The 15948-nt window shown below is 35.6% G+C and overlaps 1 protein-coding gene across 7 annotated transcripts in view; it reads left to right on the top strand.

Moving 5' to 3' along the window:
- The window catches only part of KDM6A (lysine demethylase 6A), a 187037-nt gene extending 171577 nt beyond the window's left edge, over positions 1–15460 (top strand). For all 7 annotated transcript variants that reach the window (XM_006061068.4, XM_006061069.4, XM_006061071.4 and 4 more), the window contains 3 exons: positions 10547–10673; positions 12918–13088; positions 14233–15460. In XM_006061068.4, coding sequence (XP_006061130.1) covers positions 10547–10673; positions 12918–13088; positions 14233–14262 — 328 coding nt within the window. In that variant the 3' untranslated portion in view covers positions 14263–15460. The remainder of the gene's footprint in view (positions 1–10546; positions 10674–12917; positions 13089–14232) is intronic.
- The last annotated feature ends 488 nt before the right edge of the window (positions 15461–15948 follow it).

The raw sequence follows: 15948 nt of genomic DNA on the forward strand, positions 1-15948 counted from the left end.
AGGGTGAAGATGTGGATGCAGGGAGAAGATAGAAGTATAGCATCTAAAGCCAATTTAAGACCAAACTCTTGGACCATTAGAAAGATTCTTCACTTCATCCATTAAATAGTACCATGTCTCCTTTGGTCCAACACAGTCATGTTTTCCTCAAATGAGGGAATAAATCTCTTTTCCTCAGTAGAGCACCAAGCAAAATATTTAACTTTCGTGGAGAGGCCCTGTTACACTAACTCAGCATGATACATCTTACTCAGCATGATAAGCTGCTTACATTGTGAGAAGCTTAGAGGAAATCCAACTGTCTAGAGGTGGTAAATTCATACTCACTTTAGACATCTTCACTTCCTCCTGCTCTCATTTTCTCCCTAACACCTACCTCCTTTGCCCTCCCTACTGTGTATTTGCACAAGTTGAAATATGTATATTGTAGTGAGAGCTTGGAGTCCTAACCACTGGACCACCAAGGAATTCTCTGAAATGTATATATTGTATGATACAACTCTACTGTGTGTGTGTTTGTGTGTATGTGCTGAAACAGTTGATGGTACATTCTGGCGTGAGCACAATGTGTGTGATGAGTAGCAGAAAGTTCTTAGTGGCAAATCACGTATTGTGTGCCAGACTTAAGTTTTTTCTGTTGGAGAGCTTTGAGTAAGTTTTTACCTAATAAGATCTAGTTTGAGTTTCATAAAGATGTTTCTGGTAGTTAAATGGAATTAGCTTCTGGCTGATAATATACAATTCTGGGTTCTAAATGGTTTAGTAATAATGTTAGTTAGTAAACTGAGCTTGATCCTTAGCCAGGCACTGAGCAAAATGGTTCCCAGTCTGTATTTCAGCTGTGCCTCTCCGCATCCCATGGTCATGGTTAGAGCCAAGATTTAAGCCCATATCTGTCTTACATAAGAACTACTTGCATGTATCTGTGACATGGAGCTTCATTTTGAAACAGTAACAGGTTTGAAGAACCAGTGAAATAGTTGTATAGAAGCTGGTTTATCAGAAGCCGTAGGAAATGCAGGATTCCAGAGAGCAAAGTCAGGACTGACTAGGGGGGTCTTCTAGCTAGTGGTTTGAAATGGTCTTGAGAGGAAGGGGAGGGGTGGAGTTGGGGACAGAACTTGGGGAAATGCTTCTATTTAAGAAAAGCAAATAGGAGAACTAGGTAAAGGTTGGAAGAGAACACAGAGAATGTATTGTTACAGAAATAGAGAGGGAGTCTTTTCCCACAAGCTCAGTTTCACTGTAAAACTGTATCCACATCATTGCTTTGCTCTTCAAATCTAGTATTCTGCCAGCAAACAAAGTAGTACTTGCACTGGCTTGTGAGCTATACCAATTTTTAAGAAATGGTTCTCCCTTATGATTCCTTCCCTCTATTTTGAGTCATTTTCTTCATCTCTTTCCTGTTCACACCACCGTCCACAGTATTTTGCCTTTCTACCTCAATATGCTCCTGTCACTTCTCTTGCTGAGGCCACCAGCAACAACAAACTATTCTAAACATACAAAGGTGCAGATACAAACTTTCTTTCAAATCCCCATTTGTACCTTGTATCTGACCCACACTTCCCTTGTCAGCCATTTCTCCGTTTTATTTAGATGTGTGCTTGAATTTTCTACTTATTTTTACCACTAGGTATCTTAAGCCATCTTTACTATGAACTGCAATTTTTACACCCACCTTTCTCCTCCTCTGAATTATCTTTCAGTAAAGTATTGATTCATTGTACATTTGATGATATGAATTGTAGGCTGTTTTCAAAGAAAAAATATCTGCTAGATGTAAGAAGTGAATGGAAAAGATTGCAAAGATGTTCTTTCTTAACTTTCTCCTTGCGTTACTGGTTTTAATTCTTAAATAGTGTGAACTTACAATGTGTGACTTCTAGGTTTTCACAGTTAAATAGTAAGTCTGCCCAACCATAAAGAATCTAAGCAAAATTTACCTGTGCCTTCGTATACACTCACTCACTCAGCTCTACCCAGTTCTTTTCATCTTTTATTTATTTAATCTATAAACTGAGTTGGAACTCGGGTATCATGCTAGGTGACAGAAGGATCTGATCACTTCTCAGACTGCTTAAAATAACGGGAATAGTCAAAATGTTAAAAATACATGATCTTCGGTTTAATGATGGAGATACTGTTTTAAAATAAAAACCATGGGAGAGCACAGAGGAAGGCACTTCTTAGAGAGGGGAACATTTTAGAAAAGGCTTCACGGAAGTAGTACTACAGCTCCATAGTCCTTTTTCCCAAACCCCTTAGACCAAATACGTTTTGATATTCTGAATTCTTTGGATTTAGAAAGATAATACAGTGTGTTTATTTTACCCTTCCACCAGTTTATGGCAGTATGCTGGAATCAAATACATTAATATTTCTACAGTAAAACAAATAGTCACTCTGATGAGCTAAGTAAAAACTCTGAAAAGCCCCAGGTCAAGTTTTAACACCAGTGAGTTTATGCAAAATTTATGAAAAAATTGTGGGATTATAAAAAATTATGAACTGTATTTGCACCGAGTGTTTAATAATGGGACGTGATGTTCTCTTCTGTTGTCACCTGCTAATCCTTTGTTATCATTTTGAACATGAATTACCTGTAGTTATTTTTTAAAGTCAGTACCATTCTTCTTTTTTCTTTATACTTTTAAATTCAAGTTGAGTCTTTTGGAGCCTTGCAATTTCATAAAGTCATTCATCTGAGTAAGTCATTTAGTAAATCTCAAAATTTCTACATCCTAGCTGTGTTGCTAAAATACAGTCATCTTCATAGTCTCCTTCACATTCTTCCAAATGTCTCCTACATTGGCATGAGTCAGAGGAATACTCATTATCTTGATTACTTCTTTCATTTTATACTGCATTGAACTTGACTTGAAAAGTTCATAGCCTAAGTCCTTAGGAACATTTCAGTGGAAGCTTAGTGCATTAACATCTCTTTTGGTTTCCTTCCACCGTTTTAATGAACATAAACTTTTTTCCACATACCCCATATACTGCAAGCAAGCTTAGTTTCTCCTTCTTTAGACTAAACTTTGAAATGTCTCTCAGGATTAAGCCCTACTGGATCATTTATATCAGCTAAAGAATATAGATTTAAACATGTCAAGTAGACTTAACATTGACAGCAGCTGCTAATGAGAAGCCTTTAGAATTTTTAATCTTTTTAATAATCAAATTTGCATGTTAGATCACTTGCCAGCAAGATAAGTACTCAGTGGAGGGCAGAAGATTTAGAGGCATATTAGAAGGTATTTGTTATATTGATTAATTGAGTGGTGGAGGTGAGAGGGGAATCAGGATTTCTGGGGTTTTGGCTTGGGCCATGCAGTGAGATATTTATTCTTGTTGATGAAACTGGGAGTAAAGGAAGAAAAGAATAAATGGGTTAGATATGGGAAGTGATGATTACCAGCTTGGCTGGCTCTAGGCAGGTAGAACTCTAATTCCTTTTACGATGTTTGAGTGGAAATCTTTTTAATGTAACCACCAGATGAATATATGGTTCTGTTATTTAGAAAAGGAGTCTGAGATACACATTTGTATCACTTAGCTGGCTGTGTATCTTCTTAGCTGGCTGATAGGTAATCCCTGCTAAGGTGTTAGCTGTTGAGTTTTCTGAACCATTAGCTATCCTTAAAGTAGACCAGTGCCTACACAAAGAAATGCATTAAGGAAGACAATAAAAGCAAAGCTACTGAACTCTTCCTTCAGTTCACTGAATTATGACTGTCTTTCCATGTTAATATATCTTATTATCCTCTAAAATATATTAGGGACATATATATTAGGATATATAAAATATGTCTAGACACACACCTTTTAAACGATCTGTTTTATGTTCTTTAAGGTATAACTATTATACTTTCAGTTGGCATTCATTGCACAATTTTTTCAAATTAAAAAAATAGACATTAAATATTTTAGCACAACTGAAAATTTTCACTTAAGTTCAAATATTGATCACTAACTTCTAGGCACTAATCTAAGCATGTATATAACATATGTACTCATAATAGTACATAGTTACATGTGCCCTCTTTACATTTGAGGAAACTGAGACTTATGTGTAGAGCTGGGGTATGAACCCAGGCAGTCTAGCTCCAGAATCGATGCTCTTTCATAGGAGCTTTTTCTGTGGCTTTTTCTCTGTGATCTCTTATGGCTCTGATTATAAAAACATGGTGATTTGCTGAAAAATATTGTTAACAGATTTTAGACATTGTTTCCAATGAGTAAGAGGTTCAACTGGTTCTTACTTGCCTAATCATAAGAATCACTTGAGACCCTTATTAAAATTCATTTCTAGACTCTGTTCCTAATAAGTAAATTCAAAGCTCTGTGAAGAACCCTGGGAATCTCTTTCACAGTGATCTAGATGAATTCTATGATCCAGACAAGTTAGGGACACCCTAGTCTAGATTTGATCTCTTTTAGAACTAATAATATTTTTGTTTCCCCTTTTTTTCCCACACATATTATAGATTATTATCCTATCTACCCTGTTATCTATATAATATATACTTTATCACTAGCACTGAGTTTTTGAGTATAAATTAAAGCAAACTGTTACCTTTTTCCTTTGATTCCCATGTTTCAGTGAATATATGAGGTGTTCTACAATTCTACAGTCATAGCTTATTGGCCTAATAACTGAGTAAGTGGTATTGCCACATAGCATAGATTCTAGTGCTGTTGTCCTTGGGTTATATTTAACCATACAGTGTTTTGTGATAACATTGAGCAAACAAAATCTAAAAAATCCAAAAGCTCTCCATTCTCATGGTTAACACATACTTGCTTTCATGCTTGTTTTTTCTGAGATTTTAAAATTCTTAAGATACTCATTTCTTCATTGACTGAGACCTTGATTTTCAGCCATGTGGTTGGTTTAAATGAAACTGTTAGATGATTTACTGACATTTAGATACTCACTGCTGTCTGGGTGAATCTAACCTCTGGAGTGACACGTGGCAAGTTTTGAGGGCTTACCTTTTGGCTCACTTTGCCTACATGGCTCTTTCAGTAAGACAGATTGGGCAAGGCAAGGTACTTCTTGGTATACTTTTAAAAGTTATACATCATCTACTTCTTAGTGGCAGAGATTGTTACTATAAAGACTTTAGAAGTGCCATACCAAGTTAAACCATGCTGCTTCTTATCTCCACACCAATATTTGAAAACGTACTTTGAAAACCTTAAAATGTCAGAGTAATCCCAGTGTTTTCTTAACTTTAACATAATCTAATAGCACTCTGGCTTCACTCCTTTATTCTCCTAGTCCAGAAACCTCATCCCAAGATTAAAGTCATAAGAACCATTGTTTCGTCCCTAAATAATCCCCACACTACCTTTGCTCATGGAATTCCTTTTGCTTGGAAGGTGCCTTCCTCCCACTTCTCCTTCCTATCTCATCTAAATTGGCAACTTCTTACTGTTTTTTTTTAATTGGCAACTTCTTTATGAAAACTTTTGAGAGTTCTACCTCCCTCTCCTTTTAGCATCCATGACATACTAAGTCTGTCTGTCTTTTGCCTAATGTATTGATTTATGAATATACTGTGTATAATCATTTGTCCTCATTGTCTTCAGTTTTTTTATTGTAATATTTCAAGTATATTTTCATTTCTATCGCCTACGGCAAGCCATTTTCTAAAATCCCATCCCACTTCAGGTTTCATTTTTGCCAAATGGGTTTTTGGTTGGATTATGTTCTTCTCTATAACCTCAAATACATCCAGCCCTCAGTCAGCCTCTTGTGATTCTCTTCCAAGCCAAATCTGCCTTTAATAGCCCCTGCTTTTTGTGTAGTCTTTTATTCAAACAACTAAAAACATTAGTCCTAAAACCGGATTGATCCTGAGTGATCTTGCAAAGTCAAAGGGAAGTTTGATTCCCAACTTCTCTAGCTCCTGAAATGCTAAAATTTCTGACCCCATCCCTAAAATGCATTTGAAACAGCATCTTCTATCTTCTTAAACTTTTTGCTAGTGACTTATTATTTTGCTTTTTGACAGATTGAATTTTTTTATTGAAATATAGTTGATTTGCAGTGTTGTGTTAATTTCTGCCATATAGCAAAGTGGTTTAGTTATATATATGTAGTGAGCCATACCTTTCAGCATGTGAAATCTTAGTTCCCCAACCTGGGATCAGACCCGCGCCCCCTGCTTTGGAAGCATGGAGTCTTAACCACTGAACCTCCAGGGAAGTTCCAGTTACACACATACATACTTTCTTTCTTGCAGTCTTTTTCCATTATGATTTATCTCAAGATATTAAATAGAGTTAACTGTGCTATACGTAGGACCTTGTCATTTATCCATTCTATATGTAATAGTTTACATCCGCTAACTCCAAAATCCCAGTCCATCCCTTCCCAATTCCCCTCCCCCTCCCCCTTTAGCAGTCACAAATCTGTTCACCATGTCTGAATCTGTTTCATAGATAGGTTCAACAAATTGAATTCTTTTCTTTTTTTTTCTTTTTTTTAAATTTTATTTTATTTTTAAACTTTACATAACTGTATTAGTTTTGCCAAATATCAAAATGAATCCGCCACAGGTATACATGTGTTCCCCATCCTGAACCCTCTTCCCTCCTCCCTCCCCATTCCATCCCTCTGGGTCGTCCCAGTGCACCAGCCCCAAGCATCCAGTATCGTGCATCGAACCTGGACTGGCAACTCGTTTCATACATGATATTTTACATGTTTCAATGCCATTCTCCCAAATCTTCCCGCCCTCTCCCTCTCCCACAGAGTCCATAAGACTGTTCTATACATCAGTGTCTCTTTTGCTGTCTCGTACACAGGGTTATTGTTACCATCTTTCTAAATTCCATATATATGCGTTAGTATACTGTATTGGTGTTTTTCTTTCTGGCTTACTTCACTCTGTATAATAGGCTCCAGTTTCATCCACCTCATTAGAACTGATTCAAATGTATTCTTTTTAATGGCTGAATAATACTCCATTGTGTATATGTACCACAGCTTTCTTATCCATTCATCTGCTGATGGACATCTAGGTTGCTTCCATGTCCTGGCTATTATAAACAGTGCTGCGATGAACATTGGGGTACACGTGTCTCTCTCCCTTCTGGTTTCCTCAGTGAGTATGCCCAGCAGTGGGATTGCTGGATCATAAGGCAGGTCTATTTCCAGTTTTTTTAAGGAATCTCCACACTGTTCTCCATAGTGGCTGTACTAGTTTGCATTCCCACCAACAGTGTAAGAGGGTTCCCTTTTCTCCACACCCTCTCCAGCATTTACTACTTGTAGACTTTTGAATCGCAGCCATTCTGACTGGCATGAAATGGTACCTCATAGTGGTTTTGATTTGCATTTCTCTGATAATGAGTGATGTTGAGCATCTTTTCATGTGTTTGTTGGCCATCTGTATGTCGTGAGAAGGTTTCCTGGTGTTTGGAAACTTCTCTCTTTTTAAGACTCCATTCCCGGACGGAACTCCGTCCCTCCCTCTTTTGTCTCTTTTTTTGTCTTTTATATTTTTTCCTACCTCCTTTCGAAGAGTTGGGCTGCTTTTCTGGGTGCCTGATGTCCTCTGCCGGCATGCAGAAGTTGTTTTGTGGAATTTACTCGACGTTTAAATGCTCTTTTGATGAATTTGTGGGGGAGAGAAAGTGTTCTCCCCGTCCTACTCCTCCACCATCTTGGCTCCTCCCCCCTCAACAAATTGAATTCTTAATTGCTATGCAATAAACTTATTATAATTCCGTAAAACTAAAATGAGGAAACTGCAACCCTGATTTTATTTGACTTTTACTTTTTAGCTCCTCAATACACTCAAACATTGTCTTCATATAAAATCAGTCTGGGATTATTCAAAGCAGAACAGATTACTGTTAAGTCAAATTTTGACTATTATATGTGTATCTTTCCTAGATCTCTTTATTTTCTATTTATTTTCCCCTGCCCTTCAGTTAAATCAGATTCCTTCTTGAGGACCTGCTCTTTGCTGTGGACTCCAGAAGAGCCTCTGTCTCCCTCAATTCTTCTTCTATTCCAACCACTACCTTTTGAAAACGGGAAGGAACAAAAAATTTTACTGTTCAGGAAAAAACATAAGGGCAAAGGGGAAACCGCAATTTGGTTATTCATTGTCAAATCAGATTAATAGATCTGTTGGTTTTCTTAGATTCCTGTATCTCACAAAATAAAAATTCTGGAGCTGTGATTTCAGAAGCAAAATACTGTTGGCTTAGGACTTATTCTTAGCAGCCTTAGCTCTAACCCTTTATTATTTGCAGAAGAGTCATATATTACCTTTTTTCTAAATGAAACTATTATATATTATACACTGCATAAATTATCAACTTCAATCTACCTGCCAAAGTAGTAGCATTGGAACCAAAAGTTCATTTGCTGAGTAAAGAGTAGAGTAAGACTCCACAGAACCGAGGCTCTGTATTTGTGGAGGGAGAACTGTGCTGATTGAGAACCTCATCTTCAAAAGAGAAGGGCGGGGGTGTGGGTAAGAAAATGTGAAAGGAGACCAGAAAGACAATAATACAGTGTAAGATAGTGAGGGGAAACTTGAGATTTTTTGCTTTTACAAACCCCTAGCACAATAGGGCTTCCCAGGTGGCTCAGTGATAAAGAATCCACCCATCAAATGCAGGAGACACAAGTTTGATCCCTGGGTCCTGAAGATCCCCTGGAGAAGGAAATAGCAACCCACTGTTCTTGCCTGGGAAATCCCATGGACAGAGGAGCCTGGCGAGCTACAGTCTTAGGGTCTCAAAGAGTCAGACATAACTGAGCAACTAAACAACAACAGTCCAACTACTTAAAAATAGCTTTATAGTATCAGCTTCTCAAGGTCCTAGTGCCCTAGTTTCCTTATTTGTAGAGTGGAGATAATAGTGCCTCCTGCACCAGCCTTAAATGGTATAATCTTAAATGTTATAATATGTGCCAAGTATCTAATATCATGCTCCCTGTCTGGTTCTTATTTTTAATTACTTGTTCATTTTTATTGTATTATTTTTGTTTATTTTCCCACGTGGGATCCTAGTGGAGTCTATAATATAATCTCCAAAGGTATCTGCCAAGTTGTGGGCGTTGTTTTCCTGTGAAAAAGACCTTATTGTGAAGCCCTGCTTTAAAAACTTATACTTAGATCAGTGTCTTCAGAGATGAAATGTATGGGACATAGGGAGGGAAAAACGGAGGAGCAGGTACTGTTTAAGAACTAGCAGCAAAGCCTGAGTTTATATGCCCTCTGTTTTTGCCATGTTATAAATTTTCACTTGCTCCATAGTCTTAAAGCATTATTTTGTTTATAAATAAGTTAAACACCCAAGAATTGCTATATGATACTTAAGGAATTTGCCTTACAACTGTAAAGTTGCTATTACTTTTTGCTTATTAAATAAGTTATCAGACTATCTTTAATCATCTTTTTTTTACACTGGCTTTTAACTTAGGTGGGTTCTGATAAGTTATAGTACTTTACCTAGTAACTTATAAAATAGCAAGGAAATATAAATTAAGAGAAATTCAAAATGCTATAATTTATCATACTTTAAATATTAGTGGTTCCATAGTCATATATTTATTGAGCATCTACTACATGTTTGGTACTGTCCTAAGCACTGAGTAGACTATGCATAAAACAGAGAAGACCTTTACTTTCAAACAGCATTCAGTTGCTAAACCCATTTCCTTTTCTGTAGGGTGTTTTCATTGTCTCCAAATTTTAGAGCTAAAAAGTGCCATATAGATCATCTAGTCTAACTTCTCTATTCAAATGAAGAACCTGAGCCTCTAAGATCCACAGGAGAGTAAGAGAACTTAGCAAACAACTCCAAGTAATGATAGCAAACTATAGGAAAATCAAAAATTGTGAGAATTTACTGTATCGTTAGCATGAGTTTAGAAAACGTGTAAATTATAAGGAAAGTTCAGTTATGTTAATATGAATGAAAGACTTCATGGTATTCAAGGCAAAATCAGGGAATTTAGTGTCTTCTTCAGCACTACAGTGAAACCATTTTTGTATTGTGTGGTGACTATTATCCATAAATACTTTTTTGCTTATATATCAAAAGTTTCAGAAGCAACCATATTAGTGATGCTGTTTATAAGTGTCTAGGTAGTGTTGATAGAAATAATGTGCTTTCCTACTTTACTTAAAATCACAGAATTCACATCTGGGATTCAGACCCCTATTTCAAGGATGAGACACTGACTCCCAAAGAGGTTAATTGACTTGCCCAAATAAGAGCCCAAATTAGCAACTTATATTTAAACAAGGGGTCAGGTTATTATATTTTGATATTCAGATGCCAATTATTCTCAACTGTAAATGATCTAATAATTGTCATTATCAGACCTGCTAAGCATTAGTCTTATTTTTTAAATTGGAGAATATCTGAAAAATTGATGAAATAAAAATGAAGTTACAGATATTAGAACAGAATCTCTTGGCATTACTTCTGTTGATACATCTTTCATGCTGAAAATATTCAACATTCAGTTGCTGGTCACAAATAACTTTCCCCCACACTCTAGGTATTGTCTTCTGAGAACTCTGAAGCAGTGTCAGACACTGAGGGAAGCTCTCATTGCTGCAGGAAAAGAGATTATATGGCATGGGCGAACAAAAGAAGAACCAGCACATTACTGTAGCATTTGTGAGGTAAATAATTGTTCTTATTCAGTTGTTTTATAAACCTCTTACCTCTCCTGTTTGGGTTTCTCTTTAGTTATTTTTTTAATGTACTTTTATGTAATGCATTTTACTGAAATTAACATTGTGTTCCATGTTGTTATTTAACTACTATATTAAACTTTATTCTGGTGAAATGCCATTTCACTAATTGAATTAACTGAATTAACCCTAAAAGTATTTACTAGAATCATTTATCTGGTAGATAACAGTTGGCCCTCCCTATCCACAGGTTCCTATCTGTGGATTCAACCAACCACAGATCAAAAATATTCGGGGGTTGGGGAGATATTCCAGAAAGTTCAAAGAGCATGACTTAAACTTGCCATACACCAACAACTATTTTGTTTTAGGTATTATAGGTAATCTAGAGATGATTTAGATATAGAGGAGGATGTGCATAGGTTATATGCAGTTAGTATGCCATTTTTTGTAAGGGACTTGAGCATCCTTAGATTTTGGTACCCATGGAGGGTCCTGGAACCAATCCTCATGGATACTGAGGGACAGCTGTGTTTAACAGATAATAAGTGTCAAGTTAAATCTTGAAATTTTAAACTGGGAACACTCCAGGTGTAGACAGATGCCAGTAAATTGGATATAGTTCAGTACAGTTTCAGGCAGATCATTGTTCAGTTCTCTCTGGTACAATTCACAGTACGTTGGTCAGTCTTCTCCTGTGGCCAAGGCTTGCAAGAGATGCAGAAACAAAGATGTGGTACCTGCTCTAAAGGAGCTTACATCCTACTTAGGGAAGACAAATTATAAACAGTTCTATTTATATGAGACTATGGTGAATGCAAAGTTGGTCTGACTGTTAGGAAAACACTAAGGGGAGAAAATGACCTGAGTTTTCCCTTCTAGTATTCGCATGAGTTCACCAAAGTATTAACATTTGAGTCCATCCTCTAAGGATGAATATGATTTTAGGCAACTAAAGATTAATTTATGGCAAAAACCACTACAATATTGTAAAGTAATTAGCCTCCAATTAAAATAAATTAAAAAAAAAAAATAAAGCAAATTTTCCTTTCCAATAAAATAAATAAAAGTAGAATGAATGTTTTTATGAGCTGTAGGAACAGCATGGGAAATGGAATGGTTTCTTCAGAAAAGGGTAAATAGTTCAGTGTGGCTAGAACACAGACTATGTGTTTATGAGTTTGGTTGGTAGGAAGTTTGCAGAGCATTTTGAATGATTTTAAAGGAGCCTGATACTTAAATCTGAGATCATTGAAGCCATCAAAAGTTTTTGAGCAAGTACACAAGTTGGGTAAGTATTTCTGAGAGAAAAGTGATTGGAGAGGATGGAGATAAGAAGCTACTGCAGTGGTGTTAAGGGTTGTCATCCTAAGGCCTAAACTAGAACCTGGCAGTGGGAATATTGAAGGAGAGGAATTAAAAAGATATTTCAAGGTAAAATTCACAAGACAACTCATTAAATAGCAGTAGTGAGAGACGAGTTGAAGAATGTTCACAAATTTTCCAACTCAGATTATGAGGTTTATGTTATTTGTTATTGCTCATTGATAGTAATGAAAAACATGGTTAACCCTGGGATTTTAATAACATAATTTCAAAGAAGAGATGAAGTCATGAGAATTTTCTTTCATTGAATATATTAGCCAGGGATATTAATGATTCATTCCAAACCTTGAAATTGTGTAATTTTGACATTGATTTTTATTTGAGATGGTTGAATCCATCAAGTTTGTTTTGAGGTTTGGCTAAGCATTAAGCTCTGTGATAAGGTCTGGAGTTTCAGTGATGAATAAAACATAGTCTTCATCTTTGAGGAGCTCAGTCTATTGGGAAAGACAAGTATCCATACACAGTGCTATCATTGAGAAGTAGAAGGAAAGTAAGGATCACTTTCATCTGATTATATACTGATGTTTTGAATTTAAAACAAATAAATAGGCTGACCTTGATCAAACTTTTGAATTAGGCTTTTTGCCAGTGGTTTTAATGAGTACGTCATTCCCCTGGGTCACCCCCCTAAAGATGCAATCCCACCTATGTCTTTGGGTCTGGTACAAAACAAACCCAGTCTATTAAAAATTCTTAAACACAGCTATGTTTGTCTTAGTACCCACTGTTAATCAGTAATCACTGTCCACAACTCCTTGTAAAGTAGAACTCTATATAGTAAAGTAGTACAATAAAATAAATACTACTGTATCTGTTGAATGCTTTTTCTCTTGTATGAACTAGGTGGAGGTTTTTAATCTGCTTTTTGTCACTAATGAGAGCAATTCTCGAAAGACCTACATAGTACATTGCCAAGATTGTGCAAGAAAAACAAGTGGAAACCTGGAAAATTTTGTGGTGCTAGAACAGTACAAAATGGAGGACCTGATGCAAGTCTATGACCAATTTACATTAGTAAGTGAAACCAACATGTGAGTACATAGTTAGCTGGATAGGGAAGCACCAGGATTTGTTCTGCCACCTGATGAGTAGGAGGTAATGAAATATTTAAATTTTCCTTTGACTCATTAGATATTTCATGAGGAAATACTCATATTCCCCCCCTCCTCCACTTCCAGGTATTTATTTCTATGAAATTGGCATATTTTATTTTTACTTTTCTTCCTGAGTGAGACCAGCCCTAAATAATGTCACAGTAACTACATTTTAAAATCTTTGTGTACTTTTAGAACACTGCCACATCCTTTGTGTCATTTGATCTCAGTTGATAAAATGTTTGTGTACATAGGTTATTAGTGTCCACAAAATGAGTCAGTGTGTATGCTTTTAAATAACTTCTGCTTTTAGAGCTAATTGTATTTATTTAAAACCTTGTCCTTGCCAGAAGTAGTAACTTTACAGGAATATTCAATGGAGCTTAACTTCCTGGTATGTTGAATAACCTTATGAAATTCAAATACCTTTATAAATTGCACACAGTTTTAAATTTTAAACAGCAGATGCTTAGGGGAAAGCATTTTACTCTAGCACATCAGTAGTTTTATGAATAAGAAATATACATAATTTATGAATTGTTGAATTCCTTCAATACTTTTTCTCTTACATATGTGGTCAGAAACTGAATTTTTGAAGTTTAGCTTCTGGTATTTTCACTTGAATAGTCTTCAAGATTGCTTGAAGAAGATGAAAATTACCTGTTAAATAAATTATCATCTAGTTGAATTAGGTTCTGAAGCAAGTCACCAAGGAAGTCATAGTTGATTTGTTATATTATTTTTTACAAGCCGCCTTTTAATTTTTAAGCAATTTCAAAAAATGGTCAACCTAATAACATTTTAAGAGTTTTTGACTAATTGGTGAAGAAGTACCAAAATGTAGGGTACACTAAGTAGGGTAATGGTCTCAGACTCTTAGGAAAATTGGCCAGGTGGAGGACAGTAACAGAGGTTATACTGGACAGAGTGTGACGGGCAGCTGAACTTTCTTGAGAATTGTTATTTCCCCTACCTTTATACACAGACCGTGTTTGTAGCCTTGAGCTAGGAAACACTATTAACAATTTATATACCGAAGTAACATACTTTACTTTCATTTTCAGGCTCCTCCATTACCATCCTCCTCATCTTGATATTGTTCCACGGACATTAAACGAGACCTTTTCTGCTATTCAGGAAGTAACCCAGTTCTGCACCACTGGTTTTTGTAGCTATCTCGTAAGGCTGCTGGCTGAAAACTGTGTCTATGCAACCTTCCAAGTGTGGAGTGTCAACCAACTGGACAGGGGAGAGCTTTGCTCCTACTCCAGGACTCTCACAAAGCTGATCAGCTGTTCTTCAGAAACAAAATAATAATTTCCATGTTTTGTATATATCTGACAAAACTGGCAACATAATACAGACTACTGACTTGAAGACAACCTCTTTTATATTTCTCTATTTCTGGGCTGACGAATTGGTTTTCATCTGTCTTTTCCCCTCTTCAGAATTTTCCTTGGGAAAAAATACTAGCCTAGCTGGTCATTTCTTTGTAAGGTAGTTAGAAATTTTAAGTCTTTATTTGGTCAACTTTTTTTTAATGTGAAAAGTTAGGTAAGGAACTTTTTTACTGCTTTTATGTTTTTCTGTCTTGTTTTGAAACCATGACGGTTATTACACTTCTGGTTCCTAAATAAAATGTTTAAAAAATTAACAGCCAAGTCACAAAGATAATGGATTGCACATAGACTAAGGAATAAACTTCAGATTTGTGATTTTTGTTTCTAATCCTGATGTAAATTTACACTATTTATAAATACGTATTTATTGCTTGAAGATATTTGTGGATGGAATGCTGTTATTTTTTCCAGATTTACCTGCCATTGAAATTTTAAGGAGTTCTGTAATTTCAAACACTACTCCTATTACATTTTCTATGTGTAAATAAAACTGCTTAGCATTGTACAGAAACTTTTATTAAAATTGTTTAATGTTTAAAGAGTTTTCTATTGTTTGAGTTTTAAAAAGACTTTATGTACAGTGCCCAGTTTTTGTTCATTTTTCAAATCTGATTATATATATTTTATATATACTTGTGTATGTATATATAATATATATAGAAATCTGGATATATATGTATAAAGATTTAGAACTTAAATTTTTCTCGTTTTAAGTTTCCCATCTATGGTAGATTTTTGAGGTGTCTACTGTAAAGTATTGCTTACAAAAGTATGATTATTTTTAAAGAAATATATATGGTATGTAACTTGAAGACCTAAAATGTCAGACTGGTTTATTGTTAAGTTGCAATTCTGCAATGACAGACCAATAAACAGATGCTGCCAAAATGTAGTATAATAGTAGAAAACAAATAGTGATTGAACTTAAAGTTTTAAAGGGCATGTTATATGGGCTTGACAAATCCTGTACATTATTAGTGTTTTCTATGGAAAAAAAGATTCAGATGAAGGGCTCTATTTTAGAATGCAAATAAATTAAGAGGCTTATTTTTTAATGTTAGGCAGTTTTGACATTTCATGCTTTCCTGCTTGCATGACATGATATGGGCAGGGGAGGGAGTCTTTCAATTCTATAGCAGTAGTAAAATAGAGTAAGCTATATTAGCCTTACGGAATCACTTCTAATTAACAATAGTATTTCATATTATAAATGTACCTTGCATTTGACACACATTCTCATTTTATCATGCTGCTCTTTCTAAGGTTTTTCCAGGAATATTTAGTGAAGAAGCATAGAGAATGCTCTAAGTAAAGTTATATATAACTAAAGAGAATTTATAATCCTATCTGGTGAAATGCTGTGCTGACTGGATTAACAAG

Source organism: Bubalus bubalis, chromosome X, assembly GCF_019923935.1.
Source record: "Bubalus bubalis isolate 160015118507 breed Murrah chromosome X, NDDB_SH_1, whole genome shotgun sequence".
Lineage (NCBI taxonomy): Eukaryota > Metazoa > Chordata > Mammalia > Artiodactyla > Bovidae > Bubalus > Bubalus bubalis.